General features: G+C 39.6%; 1 protein-coding gene across 10 annotated transcripts in view; it reads left to right on the top strand.

Moving 5' to 3' along the window:
* The window catches only part of ITCH (itchy E3 ubiquitin protein ligase), a 71,080-nt gene continuing 45,446 nt past the window's right edge, over positions 1-25,634 (top strand). For 6 of the 10 annotated variants that reach the window (XR_012676235.1, XM_075166264.1, XM_075166266.1 and 3 more), the window contains exon 1: positions 1-190. Coding sequence is in view for 6 of the 10 variants with exons in the window: in XM_075166264.1 (XP_075022365.1) it covers positions 16-190 (175 nt within the window). In the remaining 4 variants the exon portion in view is untranslated. Of the gene's footprint in view, positions 191-13,866; positions 13,992-20,381; positions 20,455-25,634 lie in introns of all 10 variants that reach the window. The other 4 variants (XM_075166269.1, XM_075166270.1, XM_075166271.1 and 1 more) reach the window with 4 other exon arrangements.

Here is a 25,634-nt window from a genome sequence, read left to right as displayed (position 1 = left end):
CCGGCCGCTGTGAGCATGCGCAGCGTCCGGAGCACGCCGGGGCTTGTAGTCACTGCGCGCCCATGGCCGCTGAGCGACTCGGCGCATGCGCACATCCCGCCCGACTTTGTAAAGTCGCTGCCTCAGGTTGTGCTCGGAACGGCTGCCATCTTGGCCGAGGGACGGAGGAGCTGCTACGCCGCCGTGCCCGGTGAGGGGAGCGGGGGTCCGCGCTGCGGGCAGGGCGGAAAGGAGGAGGTGGGGGCGGCGGCAGCGGTGGGGACGGGACCCTGCGAGGCCGCGGGGTGCGGCATGGTGGCCCTGCCGCTCTCCTCGGCTCCGGGCGGCCGTGGCGCGGCGGCGGAGGCAGGGGGGCGCGGGGGACCCCGGCGGGCGTAGGCCCGCCTTTAGAGGGGCTTCTCGCCCCCGGGAGGGCCTTGCTGAGGGAGGCCCTCCCCGCCGCGCTGCCTCCCCGGGCCCCGGCGGGCGCAGCTCTTGGGCCGGGGGCCGGCCTGGGACGGCAGCATCGTTACTTCCCCAGGAGACGGGGCGGCGGTCCCGGGACCCCGGCGCTCCCCTGCGAGGGCTGCCTGGCCCCGCCGCTCCTTCTCCGGCGCTGCCGGCCTGCGCTGCGGAGCCCTTTCTCCGCTCCGGCTGCTGGGAGCACCTGCCCGGGCCCCGGGCTGGGGTGCCTGTTTCCCCCAGCTCTGCATCGCTTGCCCCAGTTGTCCCCAGCAGTATTTGCTTCCCCTCCCCGGTCGGACCCTGCCATCCTTTCCAGGCTCCTTGTTGCTGAGATCAGCCTCTAAACCTTCGCCCTCTTAGGGCCTTGGGGATTCGCTCCCGTCAGAGGCTTTGCTTTCCGGCAGTCGTTCCGTAGCACAGCCCTCTTCCCAACCTTTGTATTTAGCCCCTTCTGAGGAGCGCGTCCCCTCGGTCCTGGGGTCTCCTTCCAGATTAGGCTGCTGCTGCTGCAGCCGCTTTACGAGGGTTCGCTGCCTTTGTCTTGTCAGGGTACAGCCGTGCCTTGAAGTAATGTTTCCAGCGATAAAGCATGACTATAGCTGGAGGTTTATACTGAACTGTGTTCCCTCTTGTAAACACAGCAGAATGGCAACGCTGGTGCCACCGCTTTATTTTGGAAACACGGACAAGTTCTAGCTGTTAACACTACCGCTTCCAAATAGGGTGTCTTTGACCTTGTGTGGCAATAGTATCCAGATAAAAGCAGAAGAGGGTGTTTGAGGATGGCTTTAATTGGCTCTGATATCCAAGAATTCAGCTTGTTTTAATAGCTGTAATTTGTGATGTTAAATTGACAAAAGAACTTCAGATCTGTGCGTGATGCAGAGAGAAAGGCGGGTGTAGCATTTGGACTATCTGTTGTCATTTGTGTGGCATCCTTCACCCTTGAAGCTTCAGAAAATATCCTCAGCAAAACTTATCTTTATAGCTTAGTTAGAATTGAAGAAATCAGAAACCAGGGTATTTTAGACCATCTTTTCCCAATATATTATTGCTTATTTTAGGGAGTTTCTCATTGTTTTGTTTGGTCTCTGCTACCCTGCCACTCATCCTTTTCAAAGAGAAAAGGAGAGAAATCCAGACTGATATGTGCTGATATTATTAGAAGACAGTCCGTGTCGAGAGAATGACAGTAGATCCAGTTATTGCTTGCTTGCATTTACCTGAAAAAAGGCATGGATGTTTAAGAATGAAATATGAACTGCAAGCTGTCTTTGGTTCTGAGGATTTTAATGCTTTAAAAAAATTTTATTTGAAAAAACAAATTTAAATTATTTTCTCTCTTCTTACAGCAAAAGTCCAAAGCAGTTCTAATTTAATTACAGTTACATTGCTCTTTGCTACAGCCGTTTAAATCTGGACTTGGTCTAGTGTGCATTCTTAGTTGTGGTTTGGCTGACAGTTTTAATCACTACACTGAATGCATTCACCTCCAAGTGATCATCAGAATAATATGTAGCATTCTGATCCAAAGTGAATTTTCTTGTCTTTAAAACAAAGAACTGATACAGCACATGTGAAAGATGATGTTGCAGTGGAAAATAACTGAGACTTCTGAGTGCTAACTTTGAAAGCTTCTTACAGATTAAACAGTTATTTTGGGTCTTAAGAGAGATTGAGAGAAGATTATTTATAGGAATTTATTAGTTAAGCAGCATCACCTCATTTTCTTCCCTCAATTTTCTCTCCCTTCTTAAAGTTCTGTTCCTTCTGTGGTGAAATATGAAGTTGTCTTGTTTCCTTGTTTCTAAGTTTCAAAATGGTTTGGGGGAGTTAACTACAGAATAAATAAGCTAATAGGAAGACAGATAGTAAAGTAGCATGATGTTTCTCTTGTAGAGTTTAAATTAATCATTGTTTCTAAGAAAGCTTGCCTTACGACTGCTTGAAAAATATGTTTCAATATCTGAGAGTTACGAAATAAATTAATTTTCTTCTATTTTACAGTATATGCAATAGATAAGTCGCTTCTCAACAGCATTATCAGTTAATATCAGTCAATGATAGCATCTAAACAAACATCTTTCGTAAATTTAAGCTGTTTAAACGAAGTGGTAAACATATTCAACCATAGTGAAGTGGTTTTCATGTTGCAGCAAAACAAATTTGATTTCTGCTTAAAAGCAAGGAAAAGAGTCTGTGGGGTTACACTAGAAGGAAAAACCCCTTGCAAATGGTAATGGTGAAGCTTCTGGGAGTGCTATCACTGATGCTGTTTATTTTTAAGCCTTTCTGTTTGGCTATCCAGTTATGTTCATGTAATGTTCTAATTTTTGTCAGTCTGCTGTACTTTATGTAATTGAAGGAACTACTTTGTGCCCTTTCACCTAAGGAAAACGAATACGTGTGCATAACCTAGAGGAGAGTATTTGCCTCAGATGCTTACTGTAACCGTACTTTGCCCAACTATAGAAGCACTTTGAAGTGTGTGCTCGCCTCAAAAGAGGAAGTAGACAAGCCATGATTATAGTCTAGCTTGGGAGTATTCTGTTTTTCTACATATTTACTTTTTACTGTCTCATAAATTGAGTATTTTTAAAGGTTTTAGGCAATCCTTCTTGGGCTTTCTTTGACTGTTGTCTGAGCTAATTCTGTGTCCACAGTTTGGAGAGGGAAATGTAGTTTTTCTTCTCCATCCCTCTCATCTGAAGAATAAAGCAATAAGGACTTGAGCATTTTCTGTAAGTGACTGGCATTCAGGTTTTGCTTATTGTAGTGCAGAGTTGCTGCAGTTGAAGGATTGATCTTTTTCTATAAGAGAATTGCAAATTACACTTAATAGATATGAAAGTATTGTAAACTGGGAAAAGAAACCAAGGCCCTGTTTCATATGACCAGCTCTTAAGTTATGCCTGGAATTTCTACTTTTACTATACTGGGGCATAGAACAAACTTCCTGGTAAAACATCAAGGGCAGATTTTTTTTCCCCCCTCTGAGGAAACATGATACTAGATCTTGTTATGCTGGTTATTCAAATCATTTTTTTAAAACTTGGCACTATGTTAATATGCTGTTCTTTTTTTAAAAAAGTTTTATTACAGTCCTCCCATTTAGAAACTGATAATGCCTGCCTTCCACCCACCTGCCTGAGCTATTCTAAACTGGTGGTAGGAGAGGCCTATTGTTTCAGTCATGAACAGAACTACTTACACGTTTGCATTTAGATCATTGATTTTGAAGTTCAGAGCTTAGACTCAAGTGGTATTGTTGTTGAGCAAGAAAAGGCCTATTCTCTTCAGGTGGATTGTTAAAGTTTTATTGTGTGGAACCCTGTTTCTAATTAAGAAGTGAAAGTTAAGTGACTTATCTTTTACCTGAAATGTGCGGCTCTCGGGTTTTGGGTTGGGTAGGTCATGATATGGAAGCTGGAGCCTTCAAGAAGAGGGTGTTAATATCAGCGTCTATAAAATCTTTATGCGCTCTGTTTTCTGTTCTGTAGAGGTCTAGCTTTTTGTCAAGGATAGCCTTTAGACACACGTCTTCTGTCTTAGTATTAGCTAGATACCTGGTAATCTTTTTAAAATGTAATACTAAGGAAAAGAAAGATCAGTTAAGGTTTAAAGCAATCTTGAATAGAAAAAGACGTAGTAAAGATAGGCCTATAATCTGTTTCTGATTTATTCATTAATTCATCGAATGGATAGCCATTTGCAGTGAAATGTCCATCAAGAATATAAAATTTGTGACTGGGAGCATGTTCATTTACTTAAAAATAAAATGAGCTCTTTGATTCCTTCAGTTTCACATGATTGTGATGGAACTTTTGCATGTGCAAGTCATTTGTAAGTGGTTACTTCCCCTTTTCGCTTTGCCTCGTCCAGTACATTGAAAAAAGCTAAGGAAGACTAGATGCTGAGCAAGTTGAAGAGTATGTACTGAGACATAGAAGAGTGGATTGTGTTAATTTTTATCATACTTTTGGTCAGTATCCTTCCCTAGTGCCTGTTCCTATCCCCAGTGCTAGCTGTCTTTTAATTATATATTAATAATCGTTACTCTTGCTTGACAGTTAGAGTGGTCAGATATCCAAATTTTTATTTCTTCACTGCTGGTTTCATAAACATTTGAACGGATTTAGACCTGTTGCTCCAAATACTGCATTTGTACTTTTCTGACACCTTAATTTTTTCTCTGCCAGTGCCATCAGCTGCTCTTCCCTTGATTTATTTGCAAAGCAGCTAGATGGAGTGAGTTCATTCTTTATAAGGATTCCTCAGCTTTAAAGTTTTTTTACTTTGGCTTGTCAGACCCTGAATTAATTGACCTTTGGATCACTCTGATTAATTTCTCTTCATAGGGCTTGCCTCTACAGGTGTGTGTGTGTGCCTTGTGTGTATATGTATGTGTGTATTTCTTACCACTGTAAATATATCATTTCAGAGGCTAGATAAAAAATGTGATTAATATATAAAAGTGTTCATAAGGCGATAATGTGTTTGGTCTAATCTTTAACCAGGCTTGCTAACTTTTGTGAAAGTGATGAGCTGCATATTTTCACTAGATTTTACCTGAAGTTGACACCTTTCCTATCTATTCAAGTTAAGACCTCCTGGGGTGATCTTGAAGGGCATTTCACTCTATAAAGGAAGTGAGAAAAAAGAAAATACAGGAGCTTAGAAGATTAAAAAGTTACAGTATGACACCAGCTTGGTTTTTGTATAAGGATAGCAAGGCTGCTTCTGTTCTTATATGTATGCGATTCATCCAGCGCATGTGTTGTCATCAATGATGCAGTCTTCAAAGCAGCTTCTTATTCCAGCTATTTGAAGGGGAATAATGTGTGTAATGATAACAGGAAAGAGGAGGGAGATGATGAAGGTTTAGGAAAACACTCTGACCACCTCACTGTACATTAAAAAAGTTTCTATAGCTATCCAAACTAAATAGCTGTCACCTGTGTTTTCAAATTTTTTTTTACATTGTGTTGTTTAGTAAATATTGGCCATATGTAACATTCCTAATTCCATTTAAGTGTTCATCACCTAAAGATACAGAGGAAAGCTTATGATCAATGGGCAGTACTTCTGCAGATAATTGGCATACTCCATTTTGTGCTTGGTAAATTGAGTTTCCCAGTAAGATATTAGAATATCTTTTTTGTCTTTTGCAAATGCGGCATGTGCTGTATATTAGAATGACCAATTTCCAGAGCAATGCTACATTTGTTAAACATTTGCCTGAATCAAATCTAGTTCAGGTCAATGAATGAACTATCACAAGGCAACGATGTTCTCATTGTTCTTCTTTTTGTGCACCCATTGAATCAGTGTATTTAACCCCTGTTCTGAAATGTAATTTGGGCAAGTGAATTTGCTCTGTGTGGAAACCTGTTGACATTGCTGGTGGTTTATTTAGGTATTCTCAGTGTTTTAAAGGTTTTAAACATAGTCCTGTGAGGTGTGGCATATCATTACTTTTTTCCTTCCCCTTCCTTTCCACCCCTCATCCGGCCCTCAGAACTACAAGACTTTTATGGCATTAGTGACAATTTGAGTTACTAAAGCAGAAGATAACATTTAAGAAAAGTCTTGCTTTCATCTGGGATGTGAATGTCTGAACAAAATAATACTGTCCTGATGGTGATATTAGAGGTGAAAATGCTTTCAGACTGATGTGTGTTCACTTTGAAGGTTCCCAGTGAACTGTACATTTGAGTGTAGAAGATACCAAAAAATGAAATTCACAGGTAAGGGTGGACGATGTAGGAGTTGAGAGGGGAGGGACTTTGTAGGCAGTTGTGATAGGGATAGAATCTATTATGAGAGACGGCTTGTGCCACTGCTGGGACTTCTTTGCTTTTTGGAATTTCACTTCCTATTTTTAAAATCGTAAACTCTGTACTTTGCATTTTGTATTTCTGCCTTCATGACTTCTAATCAAACACAGTATGGTTCTTAACAAATTACAAACTAAATAAAAAAAGTGTCTGAACAAAATTTAGAAGAACAATTGTCAGAACTCCTCAGATGACCTAGACTCAGGGTTTGTATCTGGAAGAATGCTTTGCTGATTAAAGAGGTCATTACATAGCATTATAACCCTATGGGCTTATACTTTTACTCCAGCGTTTGGAGTACCTTTTTGGTTTGCCACATAATGCATGGACGGGTAAGCCGTGAAGGGGTGTATGTATGGTGTAGCAAGTGTGTTCGCACTGAGTTACACTCCTTGTATAGAATACTTTGCCAGGGCATGTGAAGTATGCCTATTTTATAAAAAAAAAAAATGGTTTTGCAGTTATTAGGGGCCCTAGGCTTTTTTTCCCCCTGAAGATTTACTGAATTTAAACAGGTCAGTGAGTGTCAATTTAGCACTAGAATTGGCACAGAGATAGGGAAGGACTGTGTGACTGGGAGGAGCTTAAAGGGGAAGGGCAGTATCAAGCTGCCAGAGTAGAACTCACCATCTGCGCTCTCCTGATAGCTGCAGCAAGTGTATTGTCGTCACTCTTATTCTACAGTTACCTCTGGCTCACTGTCAAGTTTTAGTTCAGGAGACAGTTCTAAGCTTCTTTACAGACCTGTCGGCTTTAAGTTGTATCCCTGCAGTATGGCGATTCCCTTGAAATTGAAGGATGCAATTAATGTTTGTTGTTAGCAGATAATCCTGTTCTTTTTTTAAATGTGCAGTTGTCAGTTCCTCATACAGAAGATCTAGGACATAAAGACTGAAACTTTCATTCAAGGATTTTATTTATTACTACAGTTGGAAGTCTTGGGTAACCCCAGATTTCAGAAGAGAAGTCTACTTTATCTTCTGATACAAGGACAAAAGTGTTTTTAGGGCAGTGCCATAAAAACCAAATCAAATGGAAGTGCTGAGAATATTGAAATAGTGCTGCAGTTCTAAGCCATCTTTTTCCTATAGTTTCTGTTTTATTTTTCAGAGAGGCATGAGCTGGAATGTAGCAAACAGTTGCACTTTCCAGGGTTGGGATGGTTGTGTTGTCCACTCCTGCTATGCTTTCATGTTGCCGTCTGGTCACTCATGAAAGATTCCTAGGAAACAGGTGATGGACTTCTGTTGCAATTAGAAAACATGAAGATGATTCCTCTAGAACTCAAGATTTTGCTTGCAGCAGTTTGCAGTTGTAAAAAAGACAGTGACTCATAGTAGACTTTCAGATACCTCAGTGTTTACTTAAATAATCTCAATTCCTCCCCCCCCCCGAAATTCTCATTTCTATTATATCTTTTGCATTTGTGTGCTTTGCTTTACTAATGTGTAATTTAGGTTGGAAAGATGCAACCTTTATTTCTGGCTGGCATTGAATTTTGCACACAGGAGTATTATTTCATTTTGTTCCAAATGCTAGATTTCCAGTTCTAGTTTCTTTGATTGTTTGTAATGCTTAAGAGTATTCAGAGAAGCAGCTTATTTTTCTTATGGGGCAATGTATGTATATACCTTGGTAACTAGTTAACTGTAAGAATTTCAGTGCACTGGCTACAGTAATTCTTGTTCTTACAGCTGAGTCAATCAAGAGGAACTGTATCTTATACCATCTAATTTGCTAAGGCAAGCACAAGCAGCAAGTGACAAAGAACTTTTTTTTTCAAGAGATTACAAATCAGCAAATTTCAGATTTGTGGTTGTCACTGGTAGTAGAGAGTGATTCATCATTTCTTTGATGAGTCTTGCCAGGTTGAATTGCAGATCTGTGCAGTATGTTTTGATTTGGTTTATTGCTCAGGTACCTGTAGTGACAATCCGTTTAGCAAGATGTATTTTCTCAGGCGATATCATTTGCCAGTATCTTTCTATTGATACCTCCATGGCCCTTTTTATCTGTGTTCTTGGGAGCAAAGAAACAGGTGTATCTGGGGCTCTCTTCATTGTTGTACCCCCAGAGGGAGGTACCTTTGTACATGTGTGAACCTTCATCAGTGCTATTGAACACTCTTAAAACAAGGTGCGTTATACGCTGTACAGTTCTGTACAGAACACACTGAACAATCCTGTTTAGGTTAATGTAGATACCAGCTTTATTATGCTTTTGAAAAATGTATCTGCTAGATTTGAGTCTTCCAGGTGACAGGATCTGGTTTTGGTTCTGGGTTTATAGACTGCTAGTAAACAACAGCCTTTCAAAAGGCTACTTCTAAAAACATTCTTTAAAACAACTGTAATAGTGGGTGAAGTTGTCATTCTTAGTAATGAATACAGGTAATAGTGTAATTTAATGGTCAAGCTTTCTGTTTTTTTCCCATTCCCCGCAGAGTTAAAAACTTTATGTAGGTTTATTTGAATAAGGGTATATATGAACCGTCGCTAATGGTTCATTGGTACATCAGTGGACATGGGAAGAGCTACAGTTGTCGTCTGTCTGGACCTCTGTAAGGCCTTTGACGCAATCCCCCACAACATCCTTCTCTCTAAACTGGAGAGATATGGATTTGATGGGTGGACTGTCTGGTGGGTGAGGAATTGGTTGGATGGTCGCATCCAGAGGGTAGTGGTCAACAGCTCAGTGTCCAGATGGAGATCAGTGACAAGTGGTGTCCCGCAGGGGTCTGTACTGGGACCAGTACCATTTAATATCTTCATCAGCGACGTAGACAGTGGGATCGAGTGCACCCTTCAACAAGTTTGCAGATGACACCAAGCTGAGTGGTGCGGTCAACACACCTGAGGGATGGGATGCCATCCAGAGGGACCTGGACAAGCTTGAGAAGTGGGCCCATGTGACCCTCATGAGGTTCAACAAGGCCAAGTGCAAGGTCCTGCACCTGGGTCGGGGCAACCCCTGGTATCAACACAGGCTGGGGGATGAAGGGATTGAGAGCAGCCCTGTGAGAAGGACTTGGGGGTACTGGTGGATGAAAAGCTGGACATGAGCCGGCAATGTGCACTCGCAGCCCAGAAGGCCAACCGTATCCTGGGCTGCATCCAAAGCAGCGTGGCCAGCAGGTCGAGGGAGGGGATTCTGCCCCTCTACTCTGCTCTGCTCTGGTGAGACACTCCCCCCCCCCCCGCAGTGCTGCGTCCAGCTCTGGGGTCCTCAGCACAAGAAAGATGTGGACCTGTTGGAGTGGGTCCAGAGGAGGCCACGAAAATGATCAGGGGGATGGAACGCCCCTCCTATGAAGAATGGCTGAGAGAGTTGGGGTTGTTCAGCCTGGAGAAGGCTCCGGTGAGACCTTATTGCAGCCTTTCAGTGCTTAAAGGGGACTTAGAAGAAAGATGGGGACAGACTTTTTAGCAGGGCCTGTTGCAACAGGACAAGGGGGAATGGTTTTAAACTAAAAGAGGGTAGATTTAGACTAGATATAAGGAAGAGATTTTTTCCGATGCGGGTGGTGAAACCCTGGCACAGGTTGCCCAGAGAGGTGGTAGATGCCCCATCCCTGGGATCATTCAAGGTCAGGTTGGACGGGGCTCTGAGCAACCTGATCTAGTTGAAGATGACCCTGCCCATAGCAGGGGGGTTGGACTAGATGACCTTGAAAGGTCCCTTCCAACCCAAACTATTCTATGATTCTATGAAATGTAGTGCTAAGAATGGAATGAGGAAATATGCTGAAGCAAGCATTGAGCTGTAAACAAGAAGAAAAACTAATGGCTGGAGATTATGAAATCCTCTGTAGATGCTGTCCTCTGTTAATAACTGAATATATAACTGCTTCTAAAGTGACTTGTTTAAAAGCTGCAAGGTGGATGGTGAAACAGAAAGTGGTGGCCTTGTATTTTGTTTTACTGCAAGAGTTTATAATCTAGAGATTGTTTCTTATTGACACTTTAAAAGCAATGCCTTTGAAATACATTTTAAAATAGCTGTAATCAAAAACATTAGTTTTCTTCTGGTGCCAAATCACGAAATAACCAGGCAAATTAGTTAAAGCTCAAGTGGTTCTCCAACATATCTACTAGTATCAGTCTTTTATCTCTCTTCCCATGCGCATCAAAATAAGTTCTGTAGTTTCTGAAATTTGCTCATGAAGGTTAATGATTTCCGCCTTTTTAATTGGAAAATAACATAAAACTGTAATCCGAACTGTGATGCTATGTGAGTATTTCTGTAATAATGAGATAGGGGAGCTAACTGTATGCACTGGGAACTGTGAAATGAGTAAAAGTTAGTGGATATGTTAAAACCATGAGGCTAAAATAGTAGAACAGCACATTGATGTGAATTTATCAGCTTGGTATGCAGCTGTATTAAGCCTCCACGGTCAAGTTACCTGTATATATCATTGGGATTTTTGGCAGCATCGTTTTTGTTTGTTTAGTATAAGTGAAACTCCATTGCCATTCTTTCCCACTGAGGTTTGGATTAATTTGTATAGATACCTAGGACGAGTTTTTAGAAACTGTTAGGGGATCAACATCCTTTAAGTGACACTCCAGCCCAAATTTGTCACACATGGAATATTTTTAATGTAAAATAGAGTAATTAGCTTGATTGAAAGTACTGCAGAGATTGGGACAGAGGCTTTATAGATGTGTGGGAGAGATATGGAGCAACATACAGGTAACTGTCCAGATTTGCTCTGGAAAGTTATCACCATATGAGTTAAAATGAAGGAAATTCTTAAAGGTATGAACAGTTGGACACTTGCCAATAGCAAAGAAAATGTCTTTTTGAATAAACAGAGTATCAACCATGATATTCAATGACTGCCCCATCTCTGACGTTATATAAATAATTAAGGGATACCACAGGTTCCAAGGCAGCGATATGTGAATGTTTTATGAGGTTTCTTATCAGGGCAAAAGAAAATTAAAATAAGCCAGGAAAGCAGTGTGCATATGAAGTGTACAATAGCATTCTTTCTGTTGGGACAGTTGAACTTGGCCTTGATTTTTACGTGTTTTTCAATTTCACGTTACCTGATTGTCATTAATTGAAGCTACCTAACACTTTGGTATGTAGAGTCTTGGATGTTTTGTAGAATATTGACTCAAGCTGTGTTGCTTTGTTCTTTATAATAGAGAGCAGCAATAAAGTAAATGGAAGTAGTTTTCAAAAGTGAGAAAAAATACTTAGTGTAGGCTTGTGCATTGAATTTTAATGTAGGACTTGGGAAAAGTTGTAGAAATGAAAGCAGATGACACTCAAGATGAAGATTACTGAACCTGGAGAAGGTGCATACTGGCTTATGCAGTCTGTGCCTTTCTATTCAAACTAGTAAAACTTAAGCTGTAATCAATAAGTGGGCACTGAAAAGGAACCTCAGTTTGAAAAAAAAAAATCTATGTAACCGACTTGATAGATGTCTCTTTAGAGGAGGAATCTGCCACAAGACAGAGACCTAAAGAGAACAAGCAGGAAGAACGGGACAGGTACAACAGGAGTTATTGAGTTTGTTTTAGGGAAGTCAAAGAATCGCAGCGTAGTTGAGGTTAGAAGGGACTTCTGGACATCATGTGGTCCAAACCCATCTGCTTAAAGCAAAGCCAGTTAGAGTGGTCAGTAACGTGTTCAGTCGGGTTTGGAATATTTCTGAGGATGGTGACTTAACCTCTCTTGGCAAGCTTCTCCACTATTCAAGCACCTCAGTAAAATAAGTAACTAAATCCCTTGTTTTTAAGTGGAATTTCTTGTATTTTGATTTGCGCCTACTGCCTGTTGTCCCATCACTGAGCACTGCTGGGGAGAGTCTGGCTTCAACTTTTTTAACCCTTTATACCCCTTTCAGGTATTTAATACAGACTGATAAGATCCTCCCGAGCATTTTCTTTTCCAGGCTTAACAATTCTAGCTCTCTCAGCCTCTCCCCATATGTCATGTTCCAATCACTTTCTCTCCATGGCCCTTTGCTGGTGCCACTCCAGTATGTCTGTGTCACTCTTGATTTGGGGAGCCCAGGACTAGACACACTAGCATACCAGATGTGGTCTCTACCAGAGTAGAGGGGAAGGACCACTTTCCTCATCCTGCTAGTGATGCTTTTCCTAATGCAGCTCAGGATGTTGGCGACCCTTTTTTTGCTGCAAGGAAGCATTACTAGTTCGTGTTCAGCAGGACCAGTGTTTTCTGCAAAGTTGCTTTCTGTCCAGCTGTCCCCCAGCCTTTACTGCATGGGTGCATGGGTTTATTCCTCCCCAGGTGCAGAACTTTGCACTTCTCTTTGTGGAACTTTTGTTTCATCAGCATATTTGCTGAGAGTGAGCTTGGTCCTATTGTCCAGGTCATAAATGAAGAAGTTAAACATTATTGACCAAGTATGTACCCCTGGGGTACAGCACTAATGACTGGCTGCTAACTGGACTGTGTACCGCTGATCAGAATCCTTTGAGCCTCGCAGTTCAGCCAGGTTTTCAGTCCACCCCACAGTCCTCTGTCTGGCCCATACTTCATCATCTTGTCTATGAGGATGTTATAGGAGACGGTGTCAAAGATAATCAGCATCCACTGCTGTCTTCTCAAGTACCAAGTCATCTTGTCATAGAAAGCTGTCAGGTTGGTCAAATATGATTTCCCCTTCATAAATCCATGCTGACTAATCCAAATCACCTTCTTGTCCGTAGTATGTTTGGAAATAGCTCCTATAAGAATTTGCTCCCTGACTTTCCCTGGGATTGAGATGAGACTGACCAGCCTGTAGTTTCTTGGATCATTCTTCTTGCTCCTTTGCAGAAAGAAGTGACATTTGCTTTTTTCAGTACCTGGGAATGTGGAGAGTCAAAGGAGTTGAGTGACCTTTTCACTTTCACATGGCACAGTATGGGCTTCACTGAGCGCAAACATGACTTCAGAGATTTATCAGAAATTTTAGTTTTGATGAATTATTTTTCTCTAGCGCATAGAATGAATGGGAAAAGAAACCAGTTTTTCAGCATCTCTGTAGATGCTTAATCCTTCTTGAAATGTATCCTCCTTGTGAAAACAAACATTTGTATTTACACAGATAGCGGTCCTCAGTTACTGGTCTTCCTGCCACATGAAACAAGTAGTTCTGTGGTCCAACTCATTGCTTAGGCCTCAGAGAAACACAATCTGTTACCCTATTTGAAGACACAAATACTTTGTGCTTTATGACAGAGCTTCTTTTTTTTTTACCTACAGCATTAGTCATTCAAGTTAAATAGATTTACGGTTTAAATGCAGCCTTAATCTATTTGACTAAAAAGGTCCTTATTATTTACTTAATTTTAACTGCTGTGGTCATGTCTTTCCCATAGTTTGGCAGAAACAATTTTCTAGCCTAGATTTTGTGCAGAAGAAGGGAAAAAGCAGATCTATCCCAGTGATGGAGAGTGGGAAACTTTGGGGTTTCCTTTGTATATTTTTATGAAGGAAAATGTTCTGTGAAAGAATCTCCTCTGAAACTGCCAAAACAGAGTGAAAGGTAAAAGTCTTGACACAAAGTGACTAAGCATATACTCATGCATGAAAATATTTATATCCACATTCACAGAATTAAAGAAAGAACAGAAGTAATGCAAAAGAATGAGCTTGAGTCAGTGGACATAATTTAGACCTGTGGAGGATTTCCGTACGGCCAGAATGCATACCAGAGAGGAATAGGTGAAGGGGAAACAGGTTAGTGTTTTAATTGTTTTAATTTGGACAAGGAGTGCACTTTGGAGATGAATCCCCAGTTGTTCTCACAGACTGCACTTTGATTTGGCTTGTGAGATGAGATTGGATCGAGAAAGCTGAATTGCCTTTGGATGAAACTAAACTGGAAGCTGCAGTCCGACTGGTGTGGGGCTGTGGGATCAGAGTAGAGCTGTTCCAAAATAAAACTCCAGAAATGTATACAATGTTGGTATTGGGTCTACAGACCTGTCTTACTTCCTAGCTCCACTTCTATCACATTGCACTACTTGCCGATGTGGACATAGCAAATCAGATTAAGGAAGGTACAGGGAGAGTTCAAAGACTGTCATCATTGGAAAAAGGCTGTTGCCATTCTAAAAGATGCCATAACAAAAAGGAGACAGGTTGACTACCGTATTTCTGAAAGGTGTGTGCAAGGAGTTTTTAGAAAGATTAGAGTACAGGAGGTAAAAAATGGGTCTGTCACAAAACAGGAATCTGTTTTGGCAAGTATTTCCCTCAGTGAAGCTTAGAAGCCATAAGACAACGCAATAAGCTAATACAAGCTAAAAGGGAATAGGCCTATTTTTAAATACAACTTCTAGAAAGGAATTATTCTCCTTGAATGTGTACAATATGAACAAGTATAGAAAATGAAGAAGCAGTAAAAGTCTTCAAGAAGAATAAAGAAACAAATGAAAAAGAAACCTAGATCGATAGAAAGGGAAGCATTTATATGGATTCTTATTGATAAAAGGTGCAGGGAAACGTACATCCTAAGGTGTTAAAGGAATAGCTATTACATTCACTAAACCCAGAATTATTTTTTGGAAAATAGTGAGATGGAGAATGCTTCAGAAGGAGTTAGCTTAGAAGCTCTTCTCAATCTTTCAATTGAGAGCCGTATGAAATTAATGTACAAACATATACTGGAAAAATTATTATACTTCCAAGAATTAAGTTGTGACAAAATAAATCTTGTATAAAATGGTTTGGTTTGGTTTTTTGTTTGGTTTTTTTTTTAGAACTATTAGTTCTGCACACCAGTTTTAGTAAAGCAGTTTGATTCACAGTTTGCATAAAGTCCTAAATGAAGTAAATTATCTTGACTGTGAGAAATCTCTTTATGAAATGAAAGGTGGCTTGTAATTGAACTTGGTTGGAAGGTGACTGCTTAGGGTAGAAGAGGCAGTTGTTTTTGGAGTTCACCTGTTTCACTGTATTTGCTCTTTTTCTCCATATTATTGCAAATATCAAGAGGAATGAAGTTGCTAAGGAATGCATCCTTAGGTAACTTCATATTTTAACTTTCATGTTAAATACATTTTGTTTCTCTTGATACCTTTTAGTAGAAGTATGGCAGGGATATGTGAAAGGCCTGAAATGTTAGGAATGTAAGGCATCTGTGCACATTTATGTGTTAGGAAAATAGGATATGCATTTGTGTAAAACCACAGAGCCGCTCACTTTGTTGTTATTGTATCTGGAAACTTGAGTATCTATTGAGATACCTTTATTACAACTTGCATCTTGCTACTAGTTTAGTGTGCTGAACATTTTGATGAGACTGTGCAGCTTAGTCTAACTTTGAAGTTGGCCTTGTTCTGGGAGGGTTTGGACAGGATGACCTCCAGAGGTCCTTTCCAGGCTAAATTATTGTGAGGTTCTATAAAAAAACCCCCACATTTGGGAGGAAATTAGAAAGTAATTCATAGAAATGTGTTCTCATTTTAAGATACCCTTGTTTCCTCATATGCTCTTTCAGTAACACATTTTCATTTATGTTATTTTCAGATCGTTTTTAGATAGGTTTTTTTTTAAATGCACAGCATAGGGAAGAACAAAAATATACATAGGAAGGTTCTGAGAGATAATATATAAATGCTGCTTCACAGTTGTTTAGACTACATTAAGAAACATCTGAGAGTAAAACCAAGCAAACTTTTCCTATACTGTGTGAAATTTTTCACAAGGCTTTGTACCACAGCTTTAAAGTCAGTGACTGTTCTATGTATTTTGTCTCCGTGTCCTTAATTTTCTAGCACTTCGTAACAGACAAAATTTTGGTTTTTATGGTGTATTTTTTATCTTTCAAGTTTTGTTCATGTGTTTTATGTAAAATAACTTTTAATCCTTGAATATCTTTGTTTTAAATATGGAAATGTTAATTTGTGTTTTTCCTGACTATTTGTACTAACTTCTTGCATTTCAGGAAAACTGTTAAAACTGCAAAAAGATGGGTAAAAGGGAGGTGATTTGAAATATCTCTTCCAGGCAATCATCAGTTAATAAATTACAAGTAAGAAAATTGCTTAAAGGGGAAAAAATAACTTAGAATTTTGACTTAATATTTTTGCTCTGGGTGATGATATTAAGATTATTTCATTGCCCTAATTAAAAAATAATTGAATAGCATGAATAAGGTGCTTATGGCTTGTGGATTTGTGTGACCATCTCTTCTCACTACTGTGTCACATAGCTAAAGCAGTGATAAGTGGAGGCCTGCAGATGAATTCTTTCCTTCCCCTTCCGATAGCAACAGGCAGGAAGAGACTTTGGGTAAAGTTCTTCAGCAGATTTATTTTTCCTGCTTTCATGGCAAGGTCCAAAATAACCTGTTGCTAACACCAACATTAATATTTGACTGAGATGCTCAAGACTGGGATTTTTGCTTTGTAGGAACCTCTTAGCCTCAGCGCCAGCTGAAGGGCAGATAGAGCAAAAAATATTGCTGCTTTTGGTAACTCTGTGTTTGTAACTATCTTGGACTTCTGCTCTTCAATATTTCTTTGTGCTCAAAGTTGTCCTTTGTGATAAAATTTGAGTAGTGTTGAGAAATATAATCTCTGAATTACAAAACAAATGCATGTATTCCTACAGTTAGGGTACAATCTTACTTAGGTAAACTGTAGCCAAGGCTGCATGCTGTAGAATATTGTGTTTATGAAACAGCTGCAATTCAAAGAAAGCACTAATGCTTTTGGATACTTGGTCAGCTTACTGTTAGTGCACAGTTTAACAGTGACTGCCTGTAACTATCTGGCCACGCTATCCGCTTGTCCCTTGAGAAAATTCTTTTCCAAAATTACCACTGGAAAATGTTGTTTATACTTTCTAGGTACTTTCTTTTTAGAAACCTGGGAATAGAACAATGTTATTTTTTAAAAGTGAAATATAAAAAGGCTTTTTGCCTGTTAGGGCTCTGTCAATATATGTCTGTCGATTACATTGCTTCAGTCTTTGTAATTGTCTTTCCTTCCTTTCCTTTCCTTCTCTGAGGAAGGATGTCCCTGAAGTTACAGCACAGATTATTTTTTTTTTAACCTGTATTTTCACAAAGCTCCATATAAGACATGGCTCACAGTGCAAGGAAGTGGAAGAATTAAGAGGGAAAGCTGTAATTAATTTCTACAAGATGTGAGAGTTCTAATTGCTAGAACTCGATGCCTTTTTGTTAGAGATCTATAATAACAGTCTTAACAATCCTAATAACAGGAATTGTGTAAGGTCAGAGGAACTTTGGCATTTGGAGGTGCTAAAAGGATATTTCCCTATGAAAGAAGAATATTGCTCATTCTGAGAAGTTGGTTCACCGTATAGTCCATCACCTTCCAGTTCTGGAACCTCTCAGGGCAGCAACTCTCCAATCATAATACTGTCAGCTGGTAGATTTCAGATCATGAGCTTAATTTGTATGTTGGAACCTGAACTTCCTTTAAACTATCCTAAAAGAAATGTGATGCAACTGAAATATGATGGTCACAGTAGACCGCTATGATGGGTTAACCGTGGCTGGCTGCTCACGAAGCTGTGCTCTCGCTCTCCCTCCTCAACAGGAGGGGGGAGAAAATAAGATCGAAAAAGCTCATTAGTTGAGATAAGGATGTGGAGATCACTCACCAGTTACCATCATGTGCAAAACAGACTTCACTTGGGAAAGATTAATTTATTGCCAATTAAAAATAGAGTAGGATAGTAAGAAATAAAAACAAAACTAAAACCACCTTCCCCCCACTTCTCCCTTTTTTCCAGGCTCAACTTCACTCCTTCATTCCCAACTCTTCTACCTCCTCCCCGCCCCAAGCAGCACAGGGCAATAGGGAATGGAGGTTGTGGTCAGTTCATAACACTTTGTATTTGCTAGTCCTTCTTCCTCACGCTTTTCCCATGCTCCAGTGTGGCTCCCTCCCATGGGATACAGTCCTTCACAAACTTCTCCAATGTGGGTCCCTCCCACAGGCTGCAGTTCTTCAAGAATTGTTCCAGCATGGGTCCCTTTCCATGGAGAGCAGTCCTTCAGGAACAGAATCCTCCAGCGTGGGTCTGCCATGGACCACAGGTCCTGCCAGAAAACCTGCTCCCACACAGGCTCCTCTCCATGGACTGCGGCTCCTGCCAGGAGCCTGCTCCTGTGAGGAGAGCTCCACAGGCTGCAGCTTCCTTCAGGGCACATCCGCCTGCTCCAGCGTGGAGTGTCCAGCCTCCTCCACAGGCTGCAGGTGGATATCTGCTCTAGCATGGTCTCCAGGGGCTGCAGGAGGGCAACCTGCTGCACCATGATCTTCTCCACAAGCTGCAGGGAAGTCTCTGCTCTGTTGCCTGGAGCATCTCCCCCCTCTCCTCCTTCACTCATCTTGGTGTTTGCATAGTTGTTTCTCTCACGTTTTCTCACTCCTTTCTCACACAGCTGCTGTGCAGTGTTTTTTACCTTTTCTTAAATGTGTTACCACAGAGATGCTACCGGCATCGTTGATGCGCTCAGCTTTGGCCAGTGGTGGGTCTGTTTTGGAGCTGGCTCTGTCCAACATGGGCGCAGTGGCCACCCCTGCAGCCCCGCTGCTACCAAAACCTTGCCATGTAAATCCAATACAACCACCTACCATGGAGACAGGTTTGGAGCTAAATTTGATTAGTTGTCTTCGATAAATTAAGTTAAAATGTTCTGTATTCATACCCTTAGGGATTTATTACTCCATGAAGCAAAGGCAACCAACAGTGATTTAAAAATCTTGACTTATAGGGTAAGCTTCCAGAAGAGGGGGCCTAGGAAAATAGTTTTGCCCATCATGAAATGGATAAAAGAGCACAAACCCTTACAAACAAACTTTTACTTTGTGAGTCTGTTGTCAGCCCATGATAACACCTGGGTACTTTCAGCCATAAAAGGAATAGGCTTGAATATCTGGTTTCTTGAATGAAAAGCAACTTGTCTTCCTTTGTGAGTAGCAAGGTAACAGCTTACCTTCCAGTCCACAGATTGTAACATTGTTCTGGCTCTGTACTACCACTGAAAAATTTTCCTGAAGTCTCATCACAGAAGTATTAAGATGAAACGTAGTTCTGAGTCAATGCAGTATTGTGTTGAAACTGTATTATTACAAAAGATTTTTTAAAAAGAGTTTAAAAGGCCAAAATGGATTTCTAAAAGCAGTGGTTTGTAAAATGCAGGAGTTAATCCAGTTAATGTCCAGTTAATACCAGTAAATCCAGCAGTTTAAAAATCTGATTTGTTTGTGGTAATTACCACGATGCCAGTTTCACTGTCTTCTCCTCTGTCTTCCTAATACCAGTTTAATTCTCTCTACTGTGGGTTAACATGCATGCCAAGTTTAATATATCTTGTTTTCCAACGGTGGTATTTAAGAACCAAGCATTTTAACTATTGCTCTATGTCTAAGATTACAGCAGTGAACCAGTTTTAGCTTAGTGGTTTGCATATATGAATTGTTGTCCTCTTTGAAATGGATTGTGCCATAAGAAGGAAATGGCTGAAATAAAAATAGACTATCTCTTTGTTTTCACAAATGGTTTTAATTATCTCGTGCAGCTCTGCAGTAGCTTTTCTTGCCAGGCTTTTTGGAATCAAGCAAAAAACACATGATGTTCATGTACACTTTTGTCTTTTTTTCCTTCTTTGAGCATTTCTTAAAAGTTAGTAAAAGCTCACATCCTTTTAGTTAGGAAGGAAATTCATTGGCAAGTTATCTGAGTTGGTGGCAAAGCCTGTTTTGTCCCTTTTGTCCTGCCTGCCACAGATTTAGTCTAAGAACAGCTTGTGATTGGGGAATTACTGATGTACTACTGAAAGGGGGAAAAAACTGTCAAATTACATGATCTTTTTTCTTTGAATTTTGTATATTGCAGTACTGTTTCTTTACATGTCTTTTTTCCAATTCTTTTATTCAGTATCAAGTACTATATGTATGTAGAAAAAAGTCACATGAAATATTTCTGCTGAGATGCAGGTTATACAAGCAGGCTTCTTGGTGCATAGAAATGCTAATGAATGAATTCTCTATAATGTTGATGTAAGTCTTTGGTTTGGGAGGCCTAAAGACATAGTTTAATTTGGATTGCAAGCAGTGTTGTTGGAAGCATTTTTCTCTGCAGGTTGAAGTTGATGGACCAGTTTTTCTAATCTGCGCAGTTTGCATAAGGAACACTGGTGATCCCTGGTATTGAGGTAGAAGTTACAGTGTGAATATCACTGGGTGTCTGACCACAACATTTCCAGAGTTACTCTGTCTTTCCTTGGTCAATCTCTTCGTTTTGATAGTTAGGTTAAATGTTTTTCAGCTTTTCCAACTTAGAAACTTTGGATTCAGAAGTTTCCCATGTTCAATTCTCTTTTGAAGTGGTAGATATTTAGGAAAAACAAGGAATCAGTGCCGAGGGTTAGTGCTGCATATGTAATTGTCCGAGTGTTTTTAGGAAAGGTGTTTAAGGCTGTTAGTCTGCAGTTCCCTATTCTTTGCTACTATAATTTTAAATCTGTTCATGACACAGAATAGAGCCATCTTTTGACCCTATTGTAGGATATCAATATGGTGTCAGACTGATTATCATTCATGTTGTGTATGAGGTCACAGGAAAGTAGTGTAACAAAACTCAGTGTGAGACTTTACGGGAAGGGAATGTGGTATTTGCTTTTAAAGTCTCAAATTAATTTTACCCACTCACACTCATTCTCTCACACATTTCATTTACTCTTTCTCTCACACTTGTGTACTCATAAGCACCAGGACATTTTTGTGTGTTGAGGTGGTATAGCCAGTGTCTCTTACGTGCAACATGGAGAATGGAACTAATGGTATCTGTCAACTGCTTATCATGCTTCGGGTTCCTTTTGGTGACAACAAACTACTTTATAAACAGATGTTTTATATCCTTTGGGAGTCAAGGGTTGTTTTACGCTAGTCCTTTGCTTTAGAACCTGGCTTACTTCAGCCTCCATATATCTTATGTGAAGGCTAATGCTAGTTGTTTTTTTCCTGATTTGTAATATCCATATCTTTACAGCTACAGTATGTTTTCCTGTTGAGCTAGCACGAAAAGGAATGACACATGTGATGTGCCGTAACCCTGTTGGCACACTCCTCTCTTTGAAGCACAGACTCTTCTGCTGGCCAGTCATCTGTGCTGTAGTCTTATCAGAGTGAAGGCATCCTGGTCTTGACACAAACACTCCTCAGTTTTATTGCTGCAAGAAGTGTCCTTTGTTATCAATAAAAGCCACTCTTCTAACCTTTGTTTTGCTTGTTTTTCTGATTTATATGCACACATTTTCATTCCTTCTTTGTTCATACCAATGTTAACATCTCCATTACAATTCTCTACAAGGTATGTCTACTTGTAGCAGAAAAACATCCAATGGAAAGATTCAGGATGGTAGTTACTTAGAATAGATTCAGATAATCTTACTTATAAAATATAATTAGACCTGTTGATTTAAAGGAGATGTGTCTTCTGATATACCACTGTGCTCTGAAAGAGTGTAGAAATGATAGTTTATAAGCAGACATAATGAGAAAGTGCTTCCTGTGTTGAACTAGAAGTACAATGGATCGTATATATTGTATACATGAATTAGATAGGGAAAAATGTAAAATATACATTTTTAAGACAGCATAATGGATGAAGTTTCTACTTCAATGTCAAGGATTTCTCATTAGCAAGTCCATAGTAGGGAAAGGACAGAAGTTGGGCAGCTCTTCTCCTATGTTTCGTGGTTTATATATGTTGCTTCTCTCTCATTGCAGCCTCTGAAGATCATGCCACGTGGGTTGCTTCCGAAACGGATTAAATTGTATTTCCCACAAATATATTTTTAGCCAGTATGTTGAATTGGCTCAAGTGTTGTCTTTGAGTCTGCATCTCACTCATTCTTATCAGAACAGCTGCCTGTATGTTAGCTTTGTAAATAGTTAAACTGAGTGTGTACACAGCAAAAGGCAGGTGTGCCTGTAGTGCTAACTGGCATATCAGTGCTGGCTGTAATCTGGTGAGTACAGTTATTGATAGCAGTGGAGATATGGCAACAACAGCTCAGTAATTCAACCTAGAGTCTGTTTTTGGACCCAGTATGCACTGTATTTCACATTTGTTCAAAAAACAATTTAGGTATCTGGATTTTAAACTTCAACAGATATATTATGGCAGAGACTACTTTGATTTTACTGCATTTTCAGTAAATAAGTGTAGTGCTGCTCATATGCAGTAATGGCCAAGGGAGTTAAGCTGCATTCTGCTGTTAAAACCCTCTTTGTTTCCAATCCTTATATAAATATCCCTTCATGCAAACCTCGTAATTGCTTCCCTTTCCAGTGTGTGCTCAACAGTCTTATAATCTGTGCCTATTCTTTTCTTCCTGGTTGGTTACTCAGCAGTTTCTTTCTTTCTGTATGTCTTCTTACTTGTTTGGGCAAAACTGACCATGTCCTTAAAATTTATTTTAGGGAAAAAAACAATAAAAATGTAAAACAATAAAACCAGCTTTGTCAAAACACTTTTTACTTTAAAGATGAAACTTGAGCAGTTAAAGTAACTGCAAATTTGCTAAACAAGTAAGTTGCCAAACTAGCTGTCTCTGCCTAGGCTCACTGGGTAATTATATCTAACATTTAAGAGAAAAGAACTTTTCCGTAATATGCATGCCTTCAGTTAAAAAGAGGCTTCAGTGTTTTGGGGAAAGGAGAGGAAGAATTTGTATTTATTTCTCGCACACAAAAAATGCAGTATTAATGTAAACAGGTGACTGAACTTTCTCTGAAATATCTAGTCTAATCTCTTCTTAATTGTCTAACTGACATACCTGTTGATAAAAAAAATAACTGTTGTAAAGGGGACATGTTAGGTCTTACATGCAGTTTTTTAAACAAAACTTTGTACATTTTACACTTTTTCCAAAAGTCTGTATTCCTGTGTTACACAGTGAGGTTTTCAAAACCGTTGTTAAAATTACTAGGTATGTTAAAGAAATTTTTAAATTATGTGATTTTTTTTTACTGGATTATTGAAACAGCAAATACACTTTGAATCGGTACACCTGTAAAGAGCAGTTTAGCTTGTTCTTAAGATTAATTACTAAACATAAGGCTTACAGCAGGCAACAATGTGCAATTGTTTAAGTATTTTTTAAATTATAAAGAGCATGTGCCAACATATTTTCAAACCTATGCATGTGTAATATACAGTCATGGGATTTCATTGTGACCTAGTTGTGTCTTCGGTTCTTTCAAATAAATACGAAACAAAATTACCTTCTTCGATAAGTCAGTTCTTTAACAGATGAATCCCATCACTGAATAAAGTCACCATAAGTTAAATTGATGTGACGCTCTAAAGATCTCTCAAGCCTTTGATAGCATTTTTCTTCTATTTGTACTCCCTGATTTTGTGGGGTAAGAAGCTCCTTCCCATCTCTTCCCTTATTTTGTTTTAACCAAGAAGCACTCAAAGCAGCTTTTGTCCCCACTCTTTCTCATGATTTGTTAAAAGAAAAATAAATGATGATCCTCCCTTTCTGCCTTCTTTTTTCTGAAAGTGTTTTTAGCATCTGGGCTGCGCTCCTCTAGAATTTCTTCTTTCTTCCACACCACTCACACAAAAAAATCTGGTGATGAAGTTTGCTGTCTTGGATTAAAATGCCACTGAAGATGATGCAGTTTGGCCTAACAGCATCAGGCCATGCCATAGGGGAGGCTTCTCAGAAAGCATGCTGGTTAAGAGGTGGAATTCAGAGAACTGAATCCCAAAAGGATGTGTGGACTGAGTTGCCAAATGTGAGGCGGATTTATTTTAAGCGATGTTTGTTCAAACCTGCCTGAGTACAGACAATGGCATATGCAATTATGAAGCTGAGTATAATTTATCTAATAATCTACACCTTATGGTAGCATGTTACAAAACCAAACAAACCTACCTGGGAGTAGGTACGCAGCCACCGAAGAAATTCAGGCAAGCATTTGAATGGTTTATTTTTAATGACAAGAAAATATTAATTCTGTATTATTCTGCACCAAATAATTTGTCTTGTTCTTTTCTAAGAAAATTATACTTTTGTGATAATACTCTGAGTGTCTGTTATGCTGCCCCGCTCTCTCTTCCACAGCTTTGAAACCTTTCAACTCATGTTGCTAAATTTCAGATTCTGGCAGGCTTCTTGGAAGTGAGTAGCAGCATCTGAGAGAAAAAATGGCAATATGAGTTTACTGTAATTTAAAACAAGACAAAACCAGAACAAAAAAAAACCCCAAACCCAAACCAAAACCAAATCCCTAAATATTTATGAAGATATATGTAATTTTCTACTGCAGAAAAAAACTTGAGTATGCATTCTCAGTTGTTTGGAATGACAGTTTCAACTTGTGGAAGTACTTGTTGCGTTACAATGAATTTATAAAGCACACATACCTGCTTTATAATGATTTCTCAAATTATATTTTTATTCATAAAATGATTACTTATAACATAGTTTGAAAGCAATCATTATACTCCTTTCCACTGGCTAGGGGTCCAAAGGTCTAGTACAATTAGAATGCTTGTTGGTGTTGACACAAGGCCTGTTCACATCCAGTTGCTGACAGAACTGCTTGTCTTAAAGACACTTGCTGTTCACAGAATCCGAAATATTGTTTCTATTGTAATAAAACTAAATGGAAATATTTTAATAATGATTGAAGACTGTATGTTGTCTTATTGTGTGATTAAATTTATAAGTAGCCCTACGCTGGTTTTGAGTTGAAATCATATGCAGTGTTACCATTAAAAATAGCTGTTAATACAGTAGTTTCTTACCAAACAAATTTAATTTTTGTGTGTATTTGTTATATAAACAAAGAGGAGTTAAAGGCTAAAAATTAAGTTTAAATGTAGAAATCAACTGGCTGTGTGTGACGTGGGGTTATTGTCTTTTGCAATCTCTTTGTGCTTCTTCAAAGTGTAGTTCATTAATCGTCACGGATTCTTATTTGACTAATTAATGTATTTTAGCCTTATTTCCTAAGAAAATGAGGTGTATACAATTCCACCTGCCAATCCTGTTCTGCTTTCTTCCCCTTTTCCTGTGTGTTGCACTACAAACTTTCTTAATTGCTGATCCATTCCAGCTAAAAGTTGATGGAGATGGAGGTATCAAAGTTGATTAAATTTCTATGAGTTATGAAAAATCTAGATAGAGTATGTACATGCATGATAGGGAAGAGACTTAAATTAGTGCCCAGCTGAGAGAGAAGCTGCAGTGTGAGTTCAGTGATTATTCCTTGCTGGATGCCTGGCTTGGAACCAGCTATTCTGCTTGCTGAGTCTTTCTCAGCTGGCAGTTAAGGGGAGCAGAAGAGGCATTGGGGTCAAGGTGTTTGAAAA

Source organism: Calonectris borealis, chromosome 17 (assembly GCF_964195595.1).
Source record: "Calonectris borealis chromosome 17, bCalBor7.hap1.2, whole genome shotgun sequence".
NCBI lineage: Eukaryota > Metazoa > Chordata > Aves > Procellariiformes > Procellariidae > Calonectris > Calonectris borealis.
Note: the sequence above shows the minus strand (reverse complement) of the source record. Positions and strands in the feature narration are given on the sequence as shown.